Source organism: Panthera uncia, chromosome C2 (assembly GCF_023721935.1).
Source record: "Panthera uncia isolate 11264 chromosome C2, Puncia_PCG_1.0, whole genome shotgun sequence".
Lineage (NCBI taxonomy): Eukaryota > Metazoa > Chordata > Mammalia > Carnivora > Felidae > Panthera > Panthera uncia.
Genome location: NC_064810.1, coordinates 118,516,763 through 118,542,400, shown reverse-complemented (window position 1 = coordinate 118,542,400; position 25,638 = coordinate 118,516,763). Strand labels below are relative to the sequence as shown.

The 25,638-nt window shown below is 36.6% G+C and overlaps 2 protein-coding genes across 5 annotated transcripts in view; both read right to left on the bottom strand.

Annotated features, from left to right (window-relative positions):
* XRN1 (5'-3' exoribonuclease 1) overlaps positions 1-6,280 on the bottom strand; it is a 121,033-nt gene extending 114,753 nt beyond the window's left edge. For all 4 annotated transcript variants that reach the window (XM_049628718.1, XM_049628720.1, XM_049628719.1 and 1 more), the window contains exon 1: positions 6,087-6,280. In XM_049628718.1, the coding sequence (XP_049484675.1) occupies positions 6,087-6,161 (75 nt within the window). In that variant the 5' untranslated portion in view covers positions 6,162-6,280. The remainder of the gene's footprint in view (positions 1-6,086) is intronic.
* A 1,111-nt stretch (positions 6,281-7,391) lies between these two features.
* The window catches only part of ATR (ATR serine/threonine kinase), a 99,785-nt gene continuing 81,538 nt past the window's right edge, over positions 7,392-25,638 (bottom strand). The window contains exons 41-47 of the mRNA XM_049628717.1: positions 23,685-23,828; positions 20,972-21,122; positions 17,814-17,970; positions 17,424-17,577; positions 16,090-16,241; positions 8,931-9,036; positions 7,392-8,036 (exon numbers count right to left, since the gene is read on the bottom strand). Coding sequence (XP_049484674.1) covers positions 7,863-8,036; positions 8,931-9,036; positions 16,090-16,241; positions 17,424-17,577; positions 17,814-17,970; positions 20,972-21,122; positions 23,685-23,828 — 1,038 coding nt within the window. The 3' untranslated portion in view covers positions 7,392-7,862. The remainder of the gene's footprint in view (positions 8,037-8,930; positions 9,037-16,089; positions 16,242-17,423; positions 17,578-17,813; positions 17,971-20,971; positions 21,123-23,684; positions 23,829-25,638) is intronic.

Here is a 25,638-nt window from a genome sequence, read left to right as displayed (position 1 = left end):
GGAGAGGGGGAGGGGGAGGGGGAGAGGGAGAGAGGGAGGGAGAGAGAGAATATCCCAAGCAAGCTCCACGCTCAGCTCAATGTGAGACTCGATCCCACGACCCCAGGGCTTTGACCCGAGCTGAAATCAAGAGTCAGTGACTCTTGTCAAGTGACTGAGCCACCTAGGTGCCCTTCAGTTGTTTTTTATTTTCCTTTGGACGATGTAACAGCTTTTACATCTTTCTGTATTATATTTACATAATGGGCACAACTTTTATAATCTGCAAAAAAACCTGTAATCGTCCTTTTAGAAAAGAAATTTTAAAAATTCTCTTAGGTTTCAGATTAGTAAAAAAAAAAAAAATACATAATAATTGAGTAATCACTGGCTAATTCGCAGTGAAGAAAATGAGAACATGCAATAGAATTTTGCTCCTTCAAAAATACATAATACTAGAAGAGGGAGGGATGGAGGGAGGGGGAGAGAGAGACAGAGACAGAGAGACAGAGAGAAAGAGAGAGAGAAATCCAAGAAAAAGACTCTTAACTATAGAGAACAAACTAAGGGTTACCAGAGGGGGATGTAGGTGTGGGTGTGTGTGTGTGTGTGGGGGGGGAATGTGTGAAACAGGTGATGGGGATTAAGGAGTGCACTTGTGATGAGCACCAGGTGTTGTATGGAAGTAATTTTTACACCTGAAACTAATACTGCACAGTATGTTAACTAACAGGAATTTAAATAAAACTTGGGGGGAAAAGACATAATACTGAGTTGTTACATCTGTAAATTAGAAGTTCTGAGGTTATCTTATACTTTCACCTCTCCTCACCCTTGTATCTAATTTATCACTGAGGTTTTGTTTTTTAAATTTAACTTCCGAAATGTTCCTATCATCTTGCTCTCCTAATCATTCCCGTTGCCTTGGGCAATCTCATCATTTTCTCCATCCCCAGATCGCCTGCCTTAGTTCAAGCCCTCAGTTTTCCAACTGGACTGCTTGCTTAGTTTTTTCTCTCATCACAGTGTGGCCATTTTTCCAAAACAATCTGATCATGTTGCTTCCTTACTTAAACCCACATGATACCTTAAACCTTTAATGCCACAAAAGGTTCTGTATAATTTGGCTGTTCTCTCTCCCACCAATTCCATATTCTTTCCTGTTTCCATATATATTCCACAAGCTAACTACACACAGTACATTCCTTAGAAAGCCCTAAATGTACTGGGCTGTTTAAAACCCCTGTGATGTTACAGATGCTGCTCCTACTTCCTGAAACACTTTTCTTTCCTTTTGCTCTTTCTTCTGTTGCTCTTGTAGATTTTGACTCAACTTTCAAGATCCAGCTCAGGCATCTTAAAAAAAATTTTTTTTTAGCACTTATTTTTGAGAGACAGAGACAGAGCATGAGCAGGGGAAGGGGTAGTGAGAGAGGGAGACACGGAATCTGAAGTAGGCTCCAGGCTCTGAGCTGTTAGTACAGAGCCTGACAAGGGGCTCGAACCCACGAACTGCGAGATCATGCTCTGAGCTGAAGTCGGAAGCTTAACCAACTAAGCCACACAGGTGCAATCCAGCGTAAGTAAATATCTTTGTCTGAAAGCTTTCCCCTACTTACCTAAGGGGAAACAATGCTTCTTTCTCTATGTCATATCTTATTTTTGTGTTCCCAATGCATACAAGAATGCCAGGCACATACATTTACATGCGCTATACATTCTTGTTGAATGCTTAATGTAATGTCCTGCTAGCAGGAAAGGACATTATACTTAAGCATTTGGTCATGTTTAGAACTCTTGGCACACTGCCTGACACAGAGTAGCAAATAAAAAGTATTTAATAATAAAAAAATGAAGCTCTGCCTTTATTGAATGTGACAGCACATGTGTAACACTCACTTTTTTTTTTTTTAATTTTAGAGAGAGACAGAAAGAAAGAAAGTGTGAGTTGGGGAGAGGGGCAGTGGGAGGGAGAGGGAGAGGGAGAGGGAGAGGGAGAGGGAGAGGGAGAGGGAGAGAGAGAGAGAGAGAGAGAGAGAGAGAATCGTAAGCAGGCTCCATGTTCAGCCCGGAGCCCAACATAGGGCTTGATCATGGCATTGACCCTGGCATCAATGACCTGAGTGGAACTGAATGAGCCACCCAGGTACCCCACACTCACTTCATTCACACTGCTTTAAATTGTGGTTAAGTATTCACATTTTAGTATCTACTATTCTCAAAACAGTAGTTTCTTTTTGTTAGTATAACTTTGTATCCTGTTTAGCGCTGCTACAAAATGCCTTTTTCATAAAGACAATATAAAATTTACTTTTCAAAAGAGCTGTTAGCAATTCTTTTTTCTCAGTTCTTTAATCCTATTTATCTTAAACAATCCCAAGATTTTGTTGCTTCACTTTTTAATATGTATGTTTTAAAACGTACTAAATATACAACATATATTTTAATATGCAATGTTTTTATATACTATGTATTCTTTATAGGTTATATAATATGCTAGAGTTAATAAGTTCATTCACTCAATAAACTTACTTAAGATCTATTATGTACTACAAAAGATGAAGTTGTAATGAGGAACATATACATAATGATGAAAACTTAACCCTTACAAAACAAAGGTCATACAACCAAGATTATAAACTCTTGGAACATACGCAGTTCTCTTTGTGATTACAATCTAGTACAGTGCTATTATAATAGCTAAGATCTGTTAAGCACTTGCCATGTACTAGACAGATTTAAATGCTTTACAGTTAACCCTTGAACAACATGCGTTTGAATTTAACAGGTCTACTTATATGTGGACTTTTTTCAATAAATACAGTACAATACTGTAAATGTATTTTCCTTATGATTTTCTTAACATTTTCTTTTCTCTAGCTTATTTTATTGTAAGAATACAGTATATAATACATTTAACATATAAAATATGTGTTAATTGACTGTTTATGTTATTAGTAAGGCTTCCAGTGAACAGTAGGCTATTAGTAGTTAATTTTGGGGGGATAATTTTGGGGGGAGTCAAAGTTATACTTGGATTTTCAACTGTGTGGGGGCTTGGAGGGGGCCGGTGCTCTCAATCCCATTTTCAAGAATCAACTGTATGTGCATTCACTTATGTAATCATAGCAATCCTAGTATTATTATCTCCATTTTGTAGTTGAGAAAACTGAGTCACAAGAAGACTGAGTCACTCACCCATAGCTAGTGAAATGTTGGAGCTAAATTTTAAACCAAGCTGAACTGCATTAGAGCAGTGTTTCTTAATCTTTCTTTCATTATTGCTCTTCTTCCAGGTAGTTCTTAATACTTGTTTTTTCTTAATCAATATCTTCCAATGGAATTTTAATACCACAGACATACTGTATTATCTGTTCACATACTAAGACACTTTAATATATAAAGTTCCACCCTCTCAACAATTTTGGTTCCCTTGTTCCTGTTCATAATGCATACTCCAGTGCCTTCAATTTTTAAAACTGTGGTAAAATATATGTAACATAAAATTTGCCATCTTAACCATTTTTTTTAAGTTTACTTATTTTGAGAGAGACAAAGAGTGCGCAAGTGGGGGAGGACAGAGAGAGAGAGAGAGAGAGAGAGAGAGAGAGAGACAGACACACTCCCAAGCAGGCTCTGGACTGTCGGTACAGAGCCCAAAGTGGGGCCTGAACTCAGGAACCATGAGATCATGACCTGAGCCAAAATCAAGGGTCAAATGCCTAACCAACTGAGCCACCCAGGCGCCCCCATCTTAACCATTTTTAAGCGCACAGTTCAGTAGTGTTAAGTGCATGCACATTGTTATGCTAGAGCCTGCAATTTTAAAGCCAAGCTTCTATGCATTTGCTATAAATTGCATAGAAGGAAACACAAGCTGACATTTCCATTTTAAAGTGTCTGCTCTTGTATAGGGGGCATATCTGTTTTCTCTTTTACTGTATTTGCCTCAGAATGATGCCTTGGCAAGTCAGTTACGAGAATTCACAGGAGGCCAAATAGTCCTATCCTTTAAAACCCCTTAGTTACAAATACTCCTATGTAATTGGCCTACACAGTCTTTTAGTGAATATTCTGCAGTTCTCCTGTTCTCAGGTCCATCAGCTGTTGCCTCATTACTTCCTTTTTTCTCTTGCAGGGATGCCAACACCAACTGGGGCTAGAAACTATTGGTATTTTGTCCTCACCTACTTATATTTGGGTTCATATGGATACGATGTTATGTGGTTTTGTCATAAATGTTCCGTAGATTTCAAACTTTGCTACCTACTTCATTTGCTTTTATGTGTGGATTCAGAGAGACCAAAACTATGCTGTTATCATCACCACCACCACCATCTTCCCACAACCTATTCCTCTTCCCAACCCCTTCCTCCCAGGACTAGCTTTTGAATCACTGTGACTTACTTAGTCTTACCATCTTTTAAATACTGCTTAAGAGAGTAGCTGGTAACTCTTTAGAACATTTGCTCTTTTTGTTGTTGTTGTTGTTAACTACACAAATCAAACATCTGTGAAAGACAGCACTTTGATAAGCCAAGTTTTAAGCCTTTTTAAATCTATCATAAAATTGCCTTTAAGAGATTATTTTTTGTTCTTCAGTAAAAAAAAAAAAAAAATTCCTCAAGATGGTAAGAATCAAAGACAGTTTCATCAAACCAAATTCTGTACCAAAGAGTACAGAGTAAAAATACTATTGAACAAATTATGTTATTAAGCCAATCTGAATAACAATCACATTTCTTCACTTCGGAGATAAAGTGACTGATGCACGGCAGGCACTCAGCTATTTGTTGAATGAATGACCCAGGAAAAGCCAAAGCTGGTTGTCTCCATTTCAGCAATGTACTTAGTAACCCTTTTTAACCCTCTTCTCTGGAAAGAAATGTCTCCCTAAATCTCACTCAATCCATGTTTCAAATAAATGAAAAATAAACTACTGTTTTGGAATTCTTTAAGTTTTTCTTCATATACCAAAAATGACTCGAATCCAACAACAAAGAATCCCTTCTGGAAGTTTAAGCCTCTCTTTATGCTTATAGTACTTGTAAAAAGATTAACCCATAATTTAATAAACAGCATGATGGTTTGGGCTGGATTATTTCCCCCCACTATTAACACAATGTTATCCATCATTACTGATTCAATCAGCTACACAAATATCAAAACTTTTTTCCTGGAAAATATAAAATGGACAAGAAATCTACCCAAATCATTAAATGTGATAAACACGAATACATCACCCAAAGCCTAGTTTACCTAATAGTTAACTGTTTGCTATTTCTTTTCACAGTTCCACTATATAAACACTTCTGGAATCTACACAAAAAACGTCGCACTGGGATATTATTACATGCCGGATTATAAACCAGACACTACTATTACTACTATCAGTGCTCTAGCAATCCATTTCTTTTTCTCCTCTCTCTCTCACACGCGCGCACACACACGCACATTCGCACAGTGAAGCCTCCAATTAACTGCCGCTGCCGGTCCAAGTGTATTTTGTTTCTTTTGGAACTCGGGATTCGTACGGCCTTTGGGATGATCGAAAAAGAGTAACAAAAGGTATCATAAATATGAACCATCAGCCAGGTCAAAGCGTCTAGGCGTTGGGGGTGGGGTGGGATGCAGGTCCTGATAAAGGAAAGTAAACAAGGTGGCTCAACTGCGGAGGAAGTTATTATCGTTGGTACGTGGGTCTGTTGCTTTGGGGTGGGGGGTTGGGAAGTACTCAGGACACCCGCTCGGGCTTTGCTGTCTCTATAAGGGAAGACGCAGCTCCTTGAGCAGAAAAGGAAAGAATTCACTACAGCGTTCCTCCCCAGGATTTAATTTCGGAATCGCGGAAGGCCCTGCCCGGCAGCAAAGCTGTCAGTGTCACAACTGCCGCGATCCCCGTGACTCTGCCCAAAGAAACGAAACCTGCGTCTTCGCCCCATTCAGAGCATCAGGATATCCTCAAACCTTCTCTTCCCCTCTCTTTGCCGTTCATCCCGCAGACGACGAGCAGAAAGAGGAGGCTGGGGAGCCCAGTCCCAGGGTGGAGAGGGCCGCGGGGCCCCGGGTTCTGGGCCTTCTGAGCCGCTGCCCCCTCGCTCACCCACCTGATGCTCTTTCACCACTTCACTGAGGCAGGGATACCGCTCCGAGATCCATCGGTAAAACTTGGGGACTCCCATCTCGACCGTCAACACTAATTCCAATCAGGGCCAAACCGAAACCAAACGCCCCGCCGGGGCCTACGCCGCAGCCTCCGGCCGTCGCTCCGCCGATGACAACACACTGCTCGCCCGACCATAGAGAGCGCTTGCCGGGCCTAGAGCGGCCGATTCGAGGCCGCATCCCCGGGGCGGGGCTCTAATCCTAGCAGCAGCCGAACGGCGGTGGTTACGTTCAAGAGCAAGGCGGTGTTTTGGTGCCTGAAACTTTGTTCTGGAAATGCCGGTTGATGGAACTGTGCTTTATAAATAGACGTGGAAGTGCTGTGAAAACCTCACGAGCCTGCTGGAAGATTTTTGGAACGCTGATTTTTGTCCTGATTGCTTGTGTCCTGGGATTACTAATCTCAGTATTTTTCAACACAGATTTAGGAAGATCTGGTGATTTGGTTTAGTTTGGCGACGGGTGAAGCGTTTCTCCGAGGAATTGGTTTAGTTTTGTTTGGCGAGGGAGAGGTTTTTTCCTTTGAGGAATATAACTCTATAACAAAGTCTCTTTTAAAAACGCTTTTTTTCCGAATTATTTGAAAAAATTTCCTAACTCCTCTCCTAACCCCCAGCCAGCTTCCTCAACTCACCGTTAGGCCCCCAAACGTAATTATATATACTTATTTTCACATTCATGTCTCCTGGTTTATCGTGTTTTTCCCCCATCACACTCTAAACTGTATAGTGAAGCATAATTCTATCAAGCGAACTTAAGTAAAATTCTGTTATGGTGAATTTTCCATTTGAATGTAATAACCTCATTACTTTTTAAGTATTGTGAATTATTTTAAATCTCCTGAAAGAAAATTTACAAAAAATTAACATTAAAATATCTTTAATTTTAAAATATTAACGAAATTTTAACTGTCTTCTAAGACCACTAGATTCTGTATTCTGGTAAGCTCTCAGTATGGCAGCATCTTTAAAATTACATTATTTAGTTTTCATAGTCATACTCTTTTTTTTCCTATTACATTTTCAACCATACAAAAAAAAAGAGTCTTATTAAGTGAACTTGATGTGTGCTTTATGTTTATATGTTTCACTAGACTGGACAGTCAGTTCCTAGAGGCAGGGGAGGTAGCTTGGTGCATAAATCTAGCATAGTGCTTTGTCCATAGTATTTATTCAATAATTTTTTTTTTGTTCAAATGAATGCTTTTTAAAAAACATTTTTTAAAGTTTTATTTATTTTTTTTAAGTAATCTCCACACCTAACATGGGGCTCCAACTCACAACCCTGAGATCAAGGATCACATGCCAGTCAGGCACCACTCAAATGAATCCTTATGCTAGCTAGTACTTAAAATCAGAGTTGTAAAATGCAGTGAGACTCGCTTGTTTAAATACATCTTTTTAGAGCATAAAAACCCAAGATGTTACATTTCTCCAGTTATAATGAACATATATTAAGAAAGCGGTTTTCTCTCTCTCTGCTCCTACCCCACTCACACTCCAAAAACATTAAAATTTTTTTTAAAACAAAGTTTATTTCTTAATAACAACATATATTATTTTAAATATTATTAACAATAAGGGAGTTAATACCAGTTGCTCTGAGAACATAAAGAAACTTATTTATGTTGTACTTTGGAAATGAATTGATATAATCACAGATTAATACCAAATGCATTAATATTAGATAATTAACATATTCTTTGAAGTAATTTCATTTCACATATATGGAGTCCAACCAAGGTACATCTGGCATAGTAAGTTTTCATCAGTAGCTTCTTGTATAAGGTAATGCACATGTCCTTCAATAGATAACGGCAGCCCTGTCACTCTATTTCGGGTCTTGATTACACCTTGCAGTCGCTGCTCGATGTCAAGAACATGGGTCTTGGCCTATAAGAAGAAATTAAAAATCGTAAGTGCTAAGACCCCAATAACAAGTGGATGATGATCACTTGAAATTACTACTTTTCTGTTATTTAACAAATGTTTATATCCTTTTATGGATCATTACCCTTTTTGTAAAATCAAAGACAAAAGAAATGAAACAAATACTACATGAGATACTGATTTTGAAGCTTGCAATGTTAGTTATGATTTTATTTCTTTTTAAAGTTATCTCTACACCCAAGGTGGGCCTTGAATTCACAACCCTGAGATCAAGAGTCGCATACTCTACCAGCTGAGCCAGCCAGGTACCACAAAGGCTTGCAACATTAATCTAACATCAACTGATATGGACATGTTTCTGGACTATGTAAAATACCAGGGAATTTCTTCTACATTACAGTTCTAGAAAAATAATAATTTAAAATCGACTCTGAAAATGTTAGGACTTAAATATGTGAATGAATAATAATAGCAACAATACTCTAAAAGCCTAATATTTAGATTACATTACTATGAGTAAATGGGACTTCTAAGCTACTTGGAATGGTACACATTTCTCTCAATAACAAAAGAATATCAAAATGCAAAAGTCAGAATGACGTTATTACAATAATAATCCTCAATCTATTCTCACTTATTAAAAATTATTATCTGCAAACTCTGAGACTTCAATTAATATTAGTACAGAGTGAATTACTACACATTAAAGCTTTGTAAGTTCAGGTAATCTGTGTTCCAAGTTTTTCCCACTATATCTCATTGTTGTGAGCTATCTACAGTTAAACAAGAACTAGAGCTCAGAGTATTCAATGGTCAGTCACTGACAGCATTTAGAATCAATTCTCATTTATAGAGACACAGAATGTCAGCTCATATCAAGCTACACCTTCTACTAACCTTTTCATTGACAACTTCCCCGGTTTCATTCAGTGGTGCTTTGGAATGCCCTTTCACTGGTTTACTCCATTCCACCAGAGGATCATGTAGAAAAGTTTTTAAGACACTAAAATGTAAACAAATGTGGTAACAGGATGTTATTTTTGTAAAAAGAAGTCTCTCTAAAGTCAGCACCTAGGTGAAAAGTAAGTGAAGGATGAGAAGCTAATGGTAATACTCTTACAACACACATTACTACTGCATCAGTAACATCTGTGAACTTACTGTTTTGGGGTGAGGGACTGAAAGGAAAGAGAGAGGGAAGAGAGAAGGCAGAGAAGGATCTGAGGTATTCTTGGAGAGTAAAGTTGAGTTCTGTGTGCCATTTCTAAATGCATACTGTGAACTTCAAATACAACTACCTATGGAAAAACCCACTCAGTTTTGTTATAGGCAGTATGTCCAAAACAAAACTCATTACCCTTTCTCAAACTATTTAACGTGTATTCCCCAAATCAGTAAAGAACATCATTCACTCATTTGCTCTGAACAAAAATCTAGGAATCATCCTAGAATCATCAATCCTCCTCTTAACACTCAATTCTACCTCCTAAAGCCCTTTAGAACCCTTCTACTTGCCTTCATTTCTACTGTCACTACCTCATCCAATGCACCATCATTTTTCTCTGAGTTACTCTAATAGTCCTCTAACTGGTTTTCTGGTCTCTAGCCCAAACTGCAACTGTAATTTTTCTACAGTGCAAAATCTGATTTCATTTTCTCTTTTTAAAATTTCTTCTTAAAAGTTTAAACGTGTAAACCAGCCCCATGTGGACTTTTCATAATCTACCCTGCTCATCTAGGCACCATGATCATAGCACCATCTACTCAAAGTCTACCCTCTAGAAAACAAAATTATATTTCTTAGGCAGTCCATGCCTTCACTTGCCTTGATATTTCTATCACTCAGAATACTCTTCCCGTTTGACGGTCAATTCCATTTATCTTTAAGGTTTCAGCTACTTCCTCCAGAAATTATTTCCTGACTTCCTTCAATTGGGATAGGAGCTCTTAGTATTTCACAAGATACTATACTTCCTCTTTCAGAGAATTTGCCTTCTCCTATGTCTAACTAACCAGTATGTTATACCAAAATGTATGGTAAACAACTTTAAAGAAAGAAGGTGGATACATGAGCTTTAAAAGTCCTTTTAAAAACTACATACTACAGCTAACATATTTAATGGTGAAACTTCTATACCCCCAAGATTAGGAACAAGATAAAGATGTGGACTTCTCACCTTGTCTATCTGACATTCATTTTGCTAGGGCAATTAGGCAAGAAAAAAAAGGCATGAGATTGGAAAGGAAAAAGTAAAACAATTTTTATCTGCAGACAATGTGCTGTTATAGAGAGAAAAATCTTAAGGTACCTACAAAATAACTATTAGAACTAATAAATGAGTTCAGCAAAATTTGCAAGATAGGGATAAATATACAAAAATCTAACACGAAAAATGAATACAAAAATGAAATAAAGAAGAAATTCCATTTAGCATAGTATTTAAAAAACACATAGAAGCACATTTAAAAAAATACAAGACTTGAAAACTAAAAATTATAAAACACTATTGAAAGAAATTACAGAAGAATTAAATAAATGAAAAGACATCCAATGTTCATGGTTCAGAAGACTCAACATTTTTGAATGACAATACTCCACAAACTAACAGATTCAATGTCATTCTTATTAACATCCAGGTTGGCTTTTTGCAGAAGTTGACAAGATGACCTTAAAATTACGGAAATGCAAAGAATAGCCAAACAATCTTGAAAAAGAAAAAGTTGGAGCACTCACAATTCCAAATTTCAAAATTTACTACAAAGCTACAGTGATCAAGATAATGTGTTGTAGGCATATGGTTAGACATACAGATCAAGAGAACAAAATTGAAGAGTCCAGAAATAAAGTCTTACATATATGCTCAACTGATTTTTCATAGAAGTGCCAAGACAATTAAATGGAGAATAATATTTTCAAAAAGTAGTGTGAGGAAAACTGGATCTGCACATTCAAAAGAATAAATATGGACCCCTGCCTCACACCAGAAACACAAAATAACTGAAAATGACCATAGATCTAAATATAAGAGCTAAAACTACAAAACACTTAAAAGAAAACAGAGGCGTAACTGTTCATGATTTGGATTATGCAATAGTTTCTTAAATGACACCAAAAGCACAAACAACAATAAAAATAGATAAATTGGACTTCATCAAAACTAAAAACTTAAATGCTAAAAAGGACATCATCAAGAAAGCAAAAAAGACAATCCACATATGGGAGAAAATATTTTCAAATTATGTATCTCTTAAGGATCTACTACCCACAATATGTAAAGAAGTCTTACAACGCAACAATAAAAAGACAAATAATTCAATTTAAAAAAAAAATGGAAAGGATTTGAATTGTTATTTGTCCAAAGATGATATACAACTGACCAATAAGTGCATGAAGAGATGCTCAACATAACTGATCATTAGGGAAATGCAAGCTAAAACCATAACGAGATACCATTAGGTATACCACCCACTAGGATGGGTAAAGTAAAAAAGACAGGTAAACAACAAGTGTTGGTAAGAATGTGGAGAAATTGGAACCCTCATACCTTGCCATTGGGATTCTAACGTATTACCTCAAAATGTTAAGCTTAGAGTTAACATGTAACCCAGTAATTCTACACCATACCCAAGAAAACTGAAAACGTATATCCACATAAAACTTGTACACAAATGTTCACAGCCACACTTTTCACAATAGTCAAAAGGTGTAAACAATCCATTGTCCATTAGTTGATAAACGGATAAACAAAATGTGATATACAATAGAATATTTGGCAATAACAAAGAATGAATTACTAATACAGGCTACAACATGGATAAACCCTAAAAACACCATGTTAAGTGAAAGAAGACATAAAATGCCACATGTTGTAGGATTCCATTTATATATGAAATGTTCAGAATAGTCAAATCCATTGAGACAGAAAGTAGGTTAGTGGTTGCTAGACAATGGCAGGGGAGTAGGGATGGAGAGTACCTGCTAATTTCTTTTGGGGGTGATAAAAATGTTTTATAATTAGATACCAGTGATGGTTGCACAATCTTGGGAATATGCTAAAACCCACTACAGTACACTTTGAAACAGTTAATTTTACGGTATGTAAATTACATCTTTTAAAAAACTGAGATATAATGGACGTACAACATTAGTTTCAGGTGTACATAACTTGCTATTTGTATATATTGCAGAATGATCATCACAAGAAATCTAGCTAATATCCATAAACATACATAGTTACAAATGTTTTTTCTTGTGATGAGAACATTTATTTGTTTGCTTATTTAAATTATTTATTCACTTAACTAATCTCTATACCCAACATGGGGCTTGAACTCACAAGCCTGGGATCAAGAGTCTCATGTTCTTCCACCTGAACCATCAGGCACCCCCTTCGGACACGGACTTTTAATATTTACTCTCTTAGCAACTTTCAAATACACAATACGGTATTATTAACTATAGTCACCATGTTGCACAAAATATTTCCACGACTTAATTTATTTCATAACGAAAAGTTTATACCTTTTGATCACCTTCATCCATTGTCTATCCTCCACCCCCACCCTCTGGCCACCACCAGTCTGTTTTTTATGAGCTCAGTTTTTGTTTTTCTTTTTTTACTTAAGTTTTAATTTTAATTTCCATTAACATAGTGTTATGTTAGTTTCAGATGTACAATAAAGTAATTCAACAGTTCCATACATTACCCTGTGCGCATCATGACAAGTGTAATCCTTAGTTCCCATCACCTATTTAACCATCCCTCCACTCCACCTTGGTAATAACCATCAGATTGTTCACTATAATAAGAGTTTGTATCTTGCTCTATTTTTTCACCTTTGCTTGCTTGTTTTATTTCTTAAATTCCACATATGAGTGAAATCATATGGTACTTGTCTTTCTTTGATTGACTTATTTCACTTAGTATACTTTTTAGCTCCATCCATGTCATTGCAAATGGCAAAATTACATCCTTTTTTATAATTGAATAATATCCTATTATGTGTGTGTGTGTGTGTGTGTGTGTGTGTGTGTGTGTGTGTGTGTGTACATACATTACCAAGTCTTTTTTTCCCTTAAATTTATTTGTTTAAATTCAAGTTAGTTAACATACAGTGTAGTATTGGTTTCAGGAGTAGAACCCCGTGATTCATCACTTACATACAACATCCAGTACTCATCCCAACAAGTACCCTCCTTAATGCCCACCACCCGTTTAGCCCATCCCCCTACAACCCACCTCCCCTCCAGCAACCCTCAGTTTGTTCTTTGTATTTAAGAGTCTCTTATGTTTTTATCTTATTTTTCCTTCCCTTCCCCTATGTTTATCTGTTACATTGCTTAAATTCCACATGAGGGATATCATAGGATATCTGTCTTTCTCTGGCTGATTATTTAGCTTAGCATAATACACTCTAGGTCCATCCATGTTGTTGCAAATGGCAAGATTTCATTCTTTTTGATCACTGAGCAATATTCCACTGTGTGTATGTATGTATGTGTATATGTGCGTGTGCGTGTGCGTGTGTGTGTGTGTGTGTGTGTGTATATACATACATCTTCTTTATCCATTCAGCAGTTGATGGACATTAGGGCTCTTTCCATACTTTGACTATTATTGATAGTGCTGCTATAAACATTGGGGTGCATGTGCCCCTTCGAATCAGCATTTTTGTATCCTTTGGATAAATACCTAGTGGTGCAATTGCTGGGTCATACAGTAGTTCTATTTTTAATTTTTTGAGGAACCTCCATACTGTTTTCCAGAGTGGCTGCACCAGTTTGCCTTCTCACCAACAGTATAAGAGGGTTCCCCTTTCTCTGCATCCTCGCCAACATCTGTTGTTTCCTGAGTTGTTAATTTTAGCCATTCTGAAGATGTGAGGTGGTATCTCAATGTGGTTTTGATATGTATTTCCCTGATAATGAGCAATGTTGAGCATTTTTTCATGTGTCTATTGGTCATCTGGATGTCTTCTTTGGAAAAGTGTTTATTCATGTCTTATGCCCATTTCTTCACTGGATAGTTTTTTTGGGTGTTCAGTTTGATAACAAAATCTATAAAGATAAATTCTTTATGTATTTTGGATACTAACCTTTTACCTGATATGCCATTTGCAAATATCTTCTCCTATTCCATCAGTTGTCTTTTAGTTTTGTTGATTGTTTCCTTCACTGTGCAGAAGTTTTTATCTTGACGAGGACCCAATAGGTGATTTTTGCTTTTATTTCCCTTGCCTCTGGAGACAAGTGCTGTGGCCAAGGTCAAAGAGGTTTCTGCCTGTTTTCTCCTCTAGGATTTTGATGGTTTCCTGTCTCACATTTAGGTCTTTCATCCATTTTGAATTTATTCTTATGTATGGTGTAAGAAAGTGGTCCGGTTTGATTCTTCTAAATGTCACTGTCCAATTCTCCCAGCACCATTTGTTAAAGAGACTGTCTTTTTTCCACTGGATACTCTTCCTGCTTTGTCGAAGATTCACTGGCCATACATTTGTGGGTCTATTTCTGGGTTCTCTATTCTATTTCATTGATCTAGGTCTCCATTTTTATGCCAACACCATACTGTCTTGATGTAATCCAGGCTAAAGTCTGGAACTGTGATGCCTCCAGCTTTGGTTTTCTTTTTCAACATTACTTTGGCTATTCAGGGTCTTTTGTGGTTCCATACAAATTTTAGGATTGTTTGTTCTAGCTATGTGAAGAATCCTGGTGGTATTTTGATAGGGATGGCATTGAATGTGTAGATTGCTTTGGGTAATATAGACATTTTAACAATATTTATTCTTCCAATCCATGAGGATGGAATATTTTTCCATTTCCTTGTATCTTTTTCAATTTCTTTCATAAGCTTTCTGTAGTTTTCAGCATACAGATCTTTTACCTCTTTAATTAGGTTTATTCCTAGGTATTTTATGGTTTTTGGTGCAATTGTAAATGGGATCGATTCCTTGATTTCTCTTTCTGCTGCTTCATTGGTATATAGAATGCAACTGATTTCTGTACGTTGATTTTATATCTTGCAACTTTGCTGAATTCATATATCAGTTCTAGCAGTTTTTTTGGTGAAGTCTTTTGGGTTTTCTATGTAGAATATCATGTCACCTGTGAAGAATGAAAGTCTGGCTTGTCAATTTGTATGCCTTTTATTTCTTTTTGTTGTCTGATTGCTGAGGCTAGGACTTCCAGTACTATGTTGAAAACTATACCATATCTTCTTTACCCATTCATCAATCAATAGACACTTGGGCTGCTTCCATTATCTTGGCTATTAGAAATAATGCTGCTATAGACATCAAGGTGTATGTATCTCTTTGGATTAGTGTTCTTGCATTCTTTTGTAAGTGCCTAGTAGTGCAGCTCGTGGATCATAAGGTAGTTCTATTTTTTTCTTTTTAAGACTCCACATATAAGTGATCTCATACACTTCTGTCTTATTTTCACTTGGCATACATGCCTTCAAGGTCTATCTATGTTGTCACAAATGGCAAGATTTCCTTCTTTTTATGGCTGAATAATATTCCACTGTGTATGTATATGTGTGTGTGTATGTGTGTGTGTGTGTGTATACACATATACATCAGACTTTTTTTACCCATTCATCCATCAATGGACACTCAGGTTGCTTCCATGTCTTGGCTATTATAAATAATGCTGCAATGAACTGTAAGTTATACCTTAATAAAGCTTTATTTAAAAAAATTCACTTCGGGGCACCTGGGTGGCTCAGTTGGTTGAGCATCCAACTTCAGCTCAGGTCATATCTTGCGGTTTGTGAGTTTGAGCCCCATGTCAGGCTCTGTGCTGACAGCTCAGAGCATGGAGCCTGCTTCGGATTCTGTGTCTTTCCCTCTCACTTCCCCTCCCATGCTCATGCTCTGTCTCTCAACAATAAATAAACATTAAAAAAAAATTTTTTTTAAATACAATACAATAAAATAAAAAAATTCACTTCAACCAATGCAAAGTGGCTTCTATTATTTAAAAAACATATTTAGGAACCAATAATTACACTCAAGATTACTGTTAAATTGTTTACATAACATAAATAATTACCTCATTAAAGGCTCTCTTTGATCTCGCATCAGCCTCATTGTAACTTCACAAGCTCTTCGAAAAAGACCTTCTGTTCCCATAGGACCCATTCCATTAACCATATTATGAGTCAGCCGAAATGGAACAATTTCTGGAACTTCAAAGGTTTCCCCCTTAAAACAAGGCATTTTATTAAAAAGTAGTATTAGAATTTTAAAATCTTTGTGCAAAAAAAAATTAGAACTTCAAGTCTAGACTCTTTAAGCAAAGTGCAGAGATACCTTCAAAATATTTATATTTTTATAATATGTAAATATAAAAATATTTGTAACCACATTAAAGGCCTATATCATGAAGGAGCCTACATCTCTACCTTTGATCTAACGGATGGATGGATTCACCTATCACTGAATTATTATAGTGAATATTACTATAGAGAAATTTTTATGCATTCAATATTTAATCTCTTATTAACTTCCTTAATGTCCTTCTTGAGTAATATAGAATAAAAACAAATATTCTCATATTTTTCTTTTTTTTTTTTTTAAGAGTTTCACTTTAAAGCAGGGAGGGAAAAGAAATAACCAAATGTTAGATGCTCATATTGATGAGAGTATACAACATATAATATAATGAAGTCCAGTTCATTTATTTTCTACCATTCTCAACCTGCCTTTCATAGGGCCTTTTCATCCCCAAATTTATTGACTCAGTTTCTTATATGATTTAACAAATACCAGTGGTTTATCTTTTGATTTAATCTTATTTGTATCTGTAACCTGTCTTAGTTCCTGTGACAGCAAACGGCAATCAATACTGGGGATATGAAAATAGGGGGTTAATCTACTAGTATGCCTTCCAGGACACTGGAAAATTAGAGGGGGGCTGAGGGACCTCAGTCCAACTAGCTTAATTTATTCTTAAGCCCCTCTGGACCTAAAGAATTTTCTGGGATGTCTGCCAAGATCTGTGTATTTTGTTTAAATTCCTGGATGATTCTGATATGCTGCCAGGTTTGGAAACCATCACATTAAAGTACTGTCTCTTTAGAACTGAGTCTCAGTAAAATGAACTGATCTGCCCATATCACATAATTAAGAACTGAGTCAGAACTTGAATCTTTGGATTTCAAGTTCAGTGCTAGTTTTCCTATATCACTTTTTTGAGTTCTCTTCATCCTAAGTTGCTTTACTGAGGACTCTGGGATCCACTGATCAAAACCAGTCAAAAAAACTCTCAGTGTGACTCAACTGTGATGATAACTGCTACCAACGGGTATATCTAGGAAGAACAGTTGTTAAAAAAGGCAATTGGGAGAAAACATACAATTAACTAGAATGAGTCACATCACTTACCTTATTGAAGAGACAGTTGAAATCCACATGTACACATTCACCAGTCAAAGAATCAAAGAGGATGTTTTCACCATGACGGTCTCCAAGCCCCAGGATATAACCAACCATTGACATAACTGCAGTGGAACGACAGTATGCTGACCTGCTACTGTACCTAAAGAAAACACAATGCCTATCACATATCCTTATGCCACTGATTTAATTTAGATTTAATTTTAAATTTAGAATTAAAAAAAAAATTTTTTTAAGTAATCTCTAGCCCCAATGTGGGTCTCAAACTCACAACCTCGAGAACAATCACACACTCTAGTGACTGAGCCAGACAGGCACCCCTAAGATATTTTTTAAAACATCTAACCATAATAATGTATTATTTTCTGTTTAATTTACCATGATGTAGGATCAGGGAATGTCCTCAGAAACCACTCATGAAAAACAGGAGGATGCCTGGGTAGGAGAAATTCTTGGAATACTTTGAGTTTTTCAGACAAAGCTGCGGCTTTTGGTAGCATACACTGGCGAAGTTCTTTTCCTGTCATATAAACTCCTACAAGGTAGAGTGGTTTTCATTAATCACACAAGCCAAATAAGGGGCAATTTTTTTATTGGACAGAAAACATCCATTTTTATTCAAATTGTTAATTAAAAGAATGGAAAATTTTTCATAAACTTACCTTCTGATATTATAATAAAATAATAAAACGCATTATGTATGTTCCCTTGTAATTACCCAAAGTGAAGCTTCTTGTTTATGAAAATAAATGTCAACTAAAACTAATGTGGAATCAACTGATTCCAGAAGATATTACTCAGAATAAATCCAACGTGAGGAGTACCCCTGGAATTGTAAAATGCTGTAGTCCTCACTAAAATTGTACTAATCTCTCTGTTAATCAGCATGTAGTATAGGTCCACACTGAATCATTATTTAAAAACCTACAAAGGTGCTTTGAAATAATTTACTGTGTGAAGGCTAGCCTGTAAGATTCATAGTATAGCTGATTCTTGAGCTAATCTTGTACAATGCAAATCATCTGGAGAAAAACAAGAAATATTCCTTCTGATATACTGGTGAGCTTATATTAGATGGGTGATATGACTACAGTCTATAAAGTGCCTTTCAGGCCCACCTTGGTTTAGATACTTTTTTTTTTTTAAGAGAGAAAGTACGAATGGGGGATAGGGGCAGAGGGAAAAGGGGAGAGAGGCAGTGAGAAGGAAAGGTGGGGAGAGAGGAAGAGAGAGAGAGAGAGAGAGAGAGAGAGAAAATATCTCAATCAGGCTCCATGCTCAGCATAGAGCCTGATATAGGGCTCAGTCCCACAACCCTGGGATCATGATTGGAGCTGCAATCAAGAGTAAGATACTCAACTGACTGAGCCACTCAGGCACCTCAGTTTGGTGCTTTTTACACACAAGGCAGAGCCAAAGTTTTAAGGATAAGTTTGAGATTTGATGTTTTCAGTCTCAAATGTTACATAATTCCCATGTGTTCACGGTATTTGAAAAAGTTTTTTTTAATATTAAAAAAAATCCAATAACAATAACTAAAACTTTATTTCATCCTTCCAATAAAATATTCAATAGTAAATTCCTTGGAATAAGAGTCCAGTGTGTGAGTTTCAGCTCTGCAACTTATCAGCTTTGTGAACGTGGGGAAGTTACTTAACCTCTGTACTGTACATAAAATAGGGATAATCACTTAACAATAAAAAACAAGGCATATAACATACTTAGCACAATGATACAGTAACTTATAAATGTTACTTACTGTTATGGGTTAAATTGTACCCTAAAAAAATGTGTTTAAGTCCTAATCCCTGGTACCTGTGAATGTGACCTTAATTGAAAGTAGGGTTGCTGCCCATATAATAAAGTTAAGATGAGGTCATTATGGTGGGCCCTTAATACACTATGACTGTGTATAAAATACTGTATAAGAAAACAGACATATAGACTTAGGGACAACACTGTACGATGACGGAGAATAGAGCGAGTAAAGTGATTAGTCTATAAGCTAAGTAACATCAAATATTGCTGAAGAGAGCAGAAGCTGACAGAAATGCATGGAAGTTTCTCTGCTAGAGCTTGCAGAGAGATGGCCCTACTGACACCAAGATTTTGGATTCACAATTCCCAAATTGTGAAAGAATACATTTCTGTTGTTTGTAGCACTTTGTTACAGTGGCCCTAGGGAAGAGAATAACTTATTTTCTACCTTATTCTGATAACTTCATCTATCATCCCATATGTTCTTCATCTAGCTATTCTTAATGTCTGTATCTTTTATAACAATAGTACAATTACCTAAGGAACTCAATATTGTTACAATATTATTAACTAACCTTTAGACCTTATCAAATTTCACCAAATGTCCCACTACTATCCTTTGTCTGGGCCAGGATCCAATCAGGATCCCTTATTACACTCAGCTGTCATTATCTCCTTAATGTCCTCAAATGTGAGTAATTTTTGTCTTTGTCTTTGATTACCTTGAAATTTTTTAAGAGTTCTAACCAGTCATATTTTTGTTTCTCCACTGTAAAGTTACTACTTTTCTTCCTTTTTAATTAAGAAGTAGCTTATGGGGAGATACTTTGAGACCCTACAAATAACCTTTTGCCCATTAATTTCAACATCCATTGATAATCGCTGCCTGCAATAATTATTATTGTGGTACTTGCTAATTGGTGATTTTCTATTTCCATAATTTCCTCTACATTCATTAACTACAAGGAAGATCTATTATGTATTGTAAGGAAGAACTGTTCCTACTTCCCTACTTATTTATTGAAGCATTTATTTACATCAGTGTGGACTCATGTCAATTTTATTCCATGAGTTATAATCTATACTATCATTATTTATTTTCTTGCTCAAATTATCTGAGGCTTGGCCAGTTGGAGTCTCTAATTCCAATCTAATACTTTTGGCTTTATTCAAACCTTCTTTCTCCTTTTCTTCCTCTGACAGTGGAAGAAAACTAGCTCTCATTATCCACAATATATTTATTTATTTGCTAAAGTTGAGTATACAGGGGTGCTTGGGTGGCTCAGCCGGTTAGGCATCCAACTTCAGCTCAAGTCATGATCTCACAGCTCATGGGTTCGAGCTCTGTGTCAGGCTCTGTGCTGACAGCTCAGAGCCTGGAGCCTACTTCTGATTCTGCATCTCCCTCAGTCTCTGTCCCTCCCCTGCTCATGCTCTCTCTTTCTCTCTCAAAAATAAATAAACATTAAAAATAAATAAATAAAAAATAAAGTTGAGTATACATGTAAAGTAGTTTCAGAATTGCTAACCAAAACCTCTGTGAAAAACAAATTTTCATGTACATTTTTGTAAGCTACATCAAATTTTTCGGGCTAAAGATAGAGAAGGAAGGTGTAAAGACAAACACCTTAGTACTTCTGTATATAGACTATCATTTGACCTAGAAATTCTACTATGGCTTATTAAAAAAGAGGTACAATGAGATATGTTAATAACAATTATACATGTTAGATTTTATACTCATTATATATTTGTACTTTAAGAATTCATTTTAGTACCCTTTTCCTTATATAGTTTGGTCAGAATAGGTCTCAAGCCAGCAGTGTTGTTAACCCATTCAATAATCCCACATTCATCATTCAGGGGAATAACTGCGTATGTTCGGATATGAAGTTCTCTTCTGCGAGATTCTGCATCTTTTCTCAAGCACTATTAAAAAAAAACAACAACACATAAACTTAAAAATTCAGAATTCTACATGTCATGTCAAATATATCTAAAAATTATTCATTTCATAGCAAAAGAATGTCAGTGAAAGTTTACTCTGTGGTATAGATGAATAATTCTTCAGAATGGTAGGAAAGGATACTACTAGGATAGTATCCATCCTCTTTTTCCAAATCATTAAAAATGCCTTGGGCAAGTCCCTCTTTTTTAATTATTCACTGAGAATTATTCACTATTCATGGGCAACCCATTCACTTTTTTAATTATTAACGTGAGAATACTGTGTTGAAAGTATTAAAGTTGTATATTCAATGACAAAATGTTCTTTCACTGTTTATTGCTTTATAGATATTACTGAAATGTTAAGTCCTTAGGTACAAAGACTGCTATTTAATTTTGATTATCTCAAAAATTTATAAACAAAAAAGTATGAGTTTTATGATGTCCTTAAAATTTTTATTTTATATATTGTATAAAAATTTTATTTTTATTCTTGCAGCTTGATATTACAGCTTCATTTGAAAAACTATCTCCTAGCAGAAGAAAGCTTTTTACATCTCATTTGATTAATTCTGAATTAATTTAGGAAAGGATAAACAGTATTTTGTTTAATTCTGGAACTGTAGGACACAAACAGACTAAGCATATAAGTATAATTGCAATTTGTCCAATTCAAAAGCACAACCACTAACCAAAAACATATTTTAAATGCCAGGAATAAGTAGGCTACATAAATGTCAGCCAAACAGTATAGTATTAGAATTTACATGTAAAGATCAGTTTGTGGTCTCCTAGACAAACACAGACTGTAGTTTTTGAAAATCCGGTACTGTATCTGACCATGGCAATGAGGAGAACAGTAACGAAATAAATTAATCAGTAACAAAACTGAAAAAGATACATTTATAAACTAAAGCCAGGCCATCTAATACTCCTAACCAGAAAAACACTCAAGGGAGCTTCGGATGAACATACTAATTGGTTTAACAGTCAGTGAATTAAGTTACCAATTTACCAAACATTTAAAAAAAGTTTTTTAGGGGCGCCTGGGTGGCTCAGTCGATTGAGCGTCCGACTTCGGCTCAGGTCATGATCTCACGGTTCCCGATTTCAAGTCCCACATCGGGCTCTGTGCTGACAGCTCGGAGCCTGGACCCTGCTTTGGACTCTGTGGCTCCCTCCTTCTCTGACCCTTCCCTGCTCATGCTATCTCTCAAAAATAAATAAGAATATTAAAAAAACAAAACAAAACTTTATACCACATTAAAAGCCCATTTCAAAGGCAATATGAAATGAAGGACTTTTTAAAAAATTTATTTAAAATGTTTGGGAAGGGCGATTGGGTGGCTCACTCGATTAAGCATCTGACTTCAACTCAGGTTATGATCTCGCTGTTTGTGAGTTCAAGCCCTGTGTTGGGCTCTGTGCTGACAGCTTGGAGCCTGGAGCCTACTTCAGATTCTGTCTCTCCCTCTCTCTCTGCCCCTCCTGTACTTGTGCTCGCTCTCTCTCTCTCTCTCTCTCTCAAAAAACGTAATAAACATTAAAAAAAAAGCATTCAATAGAAAATATTTTTCCTCATTAACAGGTCTTACACATTTTTCTCAACATAATAAAGGTAATCTAATTTTTTAAAAAGTTACATGAACCCAGCAATTCCACTTCTGTATACACACTCAAAAGACTGAATGCAGGAATTCAGAGTTATTTATATACCTATGTTCATGGCAGCATTATTCACAATAGCAAAAGGTAGAAACATTCTAAGTGTCCCTTGATAGATGAATGAATAAACAAAATGCAATATACACATACAATGGTATATTATTCAGCCTTATAAGGGAAAAAAATTCTGACACATTGTAACATGGATAAAACCTGAAGACAATACCAAGTGAAAAAGCCGGTAAAAAAGGCCCAAAACTATATGATTCCACTTCTACAAGGTACCTAGAGTAGTCAAATTCATAGAGATAGAAAGTAGAATGGTGGTTACCAGAGGCTGGGGAGGAAGAGGAATGAGGAGTTATTGTTTACTGGATACAGAGTTTTGGTATGAAAAGATGGCAAAGTTCTGGAGAGGGATGGTGGGGATGGTTGCACAACAATGTGTATGTACTTAATGTCACTAACTGAACAGTTCAAAATGGTTAAAACGGTAAATTTTATCCCAATTAAAAAAAATTAAGTGAAAACAAAAAAGGTAGTACATTTCATTCTCTTTTTAAGAATGATCTGGGGCGTCTGGGTGGCTCAGTTGGTTAAGCGGCCGACTTCGGCTCAGGTCATGATCTCGCGGTCCGTGAGTTCGAGCCCCACGTCGGGCTCTGTGCTGACAGCTCAGAGCCTGGAGCCTGTTTCAGATTCTGTGTCTCCCTCTCTCTGACCCTCCCCCGTTCATGCTCTGTCTCTCTCTGTCTCAAAAATAAATAAACGTTAAAAAAAATTAAAAAAAAAAAGAATGATCTATTTGCATACTGAAAGTTCCTATCACAATGATAGTAATTACTGTAATTCTAAAATTAAAGCAAACTATCTCCAAACCTTATTAATCAAGGAATTAAATTCCATCAGTCTACAATCCTTTCTCAGGTCATCTTTAGGCTTACACATCATGATGTAGAACTTTCCATCTGATCCTTTTAAAGAGATCTTCTTTGGTTTCTGAAGGGATGCAAGAATTTCCACCTAAAAGATGATGAATTATATAGAAGTTAAGGTCAAGATTCTTTAAATTTTTTATTTTTTATTTTTTTTGAGAGAGAGTGTGTGTTAGTAGGGGAGAGGGGCAGAGGGAGAGGGGGAACAATAGAAAAAGAGAAAGAGAGAGAGAAAGAGGGAGGGAGGGAGAGAGTGCGTACGCGCACCTGATGCAGGGCTCAATCTCAGGACCATGAGATCATGACCTGAGCCGAAGTCAAGAGTCTGCCGCTTAACCAACTGAGCCACCCTGGCACCCCCATTTAAACTTTTATATTTAAAAATTGTGCTACCTAACAAAAAGAATATAATAACCTATATTGTGTAGTAAGTTTATTATTTTAATGATTTCTTTTTTTTTTAATGTTTATTTATTTTTGAGAGAGACAGAGCATGAGCAGGGGAGGGGCAGAAAGGGAGGGAGACACAGAATCCGAAGCAGGCTCCAGGTTCCGAGATGTCAGTACAGAGCCTGACATGGGTCTCAAACCCACGAAATGCGAGATCATGACCTGAGATGAAGTCAGACGCTTAACAAACTGAGCCACCCAGGTGCCCCTTTAAAGATGTCTTTGATCGTAATCACCTATCATCTATGAAAAGAATGGGTTGCCCATGAATAGAGACCCACTTTCACCCATTAGGAGTGGATATAAAGTAAAAGGATTACTTTATCAGTAATGTAACTGCTTATACATCTAAACTTAGGTATTCTCTTCAGAACAGTCACAATGTTTAAATGACTTTTGAAACATTTTTCAGAGCCTGTCTTCAGAGCTGTAGGCACGGTTTTTAAATTTTATTTTTAATGTTTATTTATTTTTGAGAGAGGGAAAAGACAGAGCACAAGCAGGGGACGGGTAGAGAGAGAGAGAGAGGGAGACACAGAATCCGAAGCAGGGTCCAGGCTCTAATCGGTCAGCACAGAGCACGATGCAGGGCTCAAACTCACGAGCAGTGAGATCATGACCTGAGCCGAAGTCGGACGCTAAACCAACTGAGCCACCCAGGTGCCCCTAAATGTCTTTAGGGTAAGAAATGATTATCAATTAAATGTTACTTGATTTTTGAAAAAAGAAACTCTTTCCAAAATCAAGTCTACCTAATAAGGTGAGTCAATAAGCTGAGTATTATTCTTAAGTTAAAAACAAAACCTGATTATAAGTAAGAATGATTTCATTATATGGTTTAGTATCTGGCTATGAAGCAATTAAATGTTTTGATCTATAGACTTGCTGGAACAAACACAGTTATGAAAAGTATTTACTTAGGGGGCGCCTGGATGGCTCAGTCAGTTGAGCATCTGAAATCGGCTCAGATCATGATCTCATGGTTCATGAGTGCAAGCATGTGAGCCCTATGTTGGCCTCTCTACTGTCAGTACAAAGCCCCCTTCGGATCCTCTATCCCCACCCTCTCTCTGCCACTCACCCATTCTCTCCCTGAAAATTAAATAAACATTAAAAAAAATTCACTTAGAAATGCTCTAGTACCATTTCTTTAAAATAGTCATATATTTAGGTACCTAGGTGGCTCAGTCAGTTAAGCACCCAGCTTTGGCTCGAGTCACGATCTCGTGGTTTGTGGGTTCGAGCCCTGCATCAGGCTCTGTGCTGACAGCTCAGAGCCTGGAGCCTGCTTTGGATTCTGTGTCTCCTTCTCTCTCTGCTCCTCCCCCCCCACTCACACACATGCAGCTCTCTCTTGCTCTCTCTCTCAAAAATAAATGAACATTAAAATAAAATAAAAAATAAAAGTTACATTTATAGTTACATATTATACTTCAAAAAAAAAATCA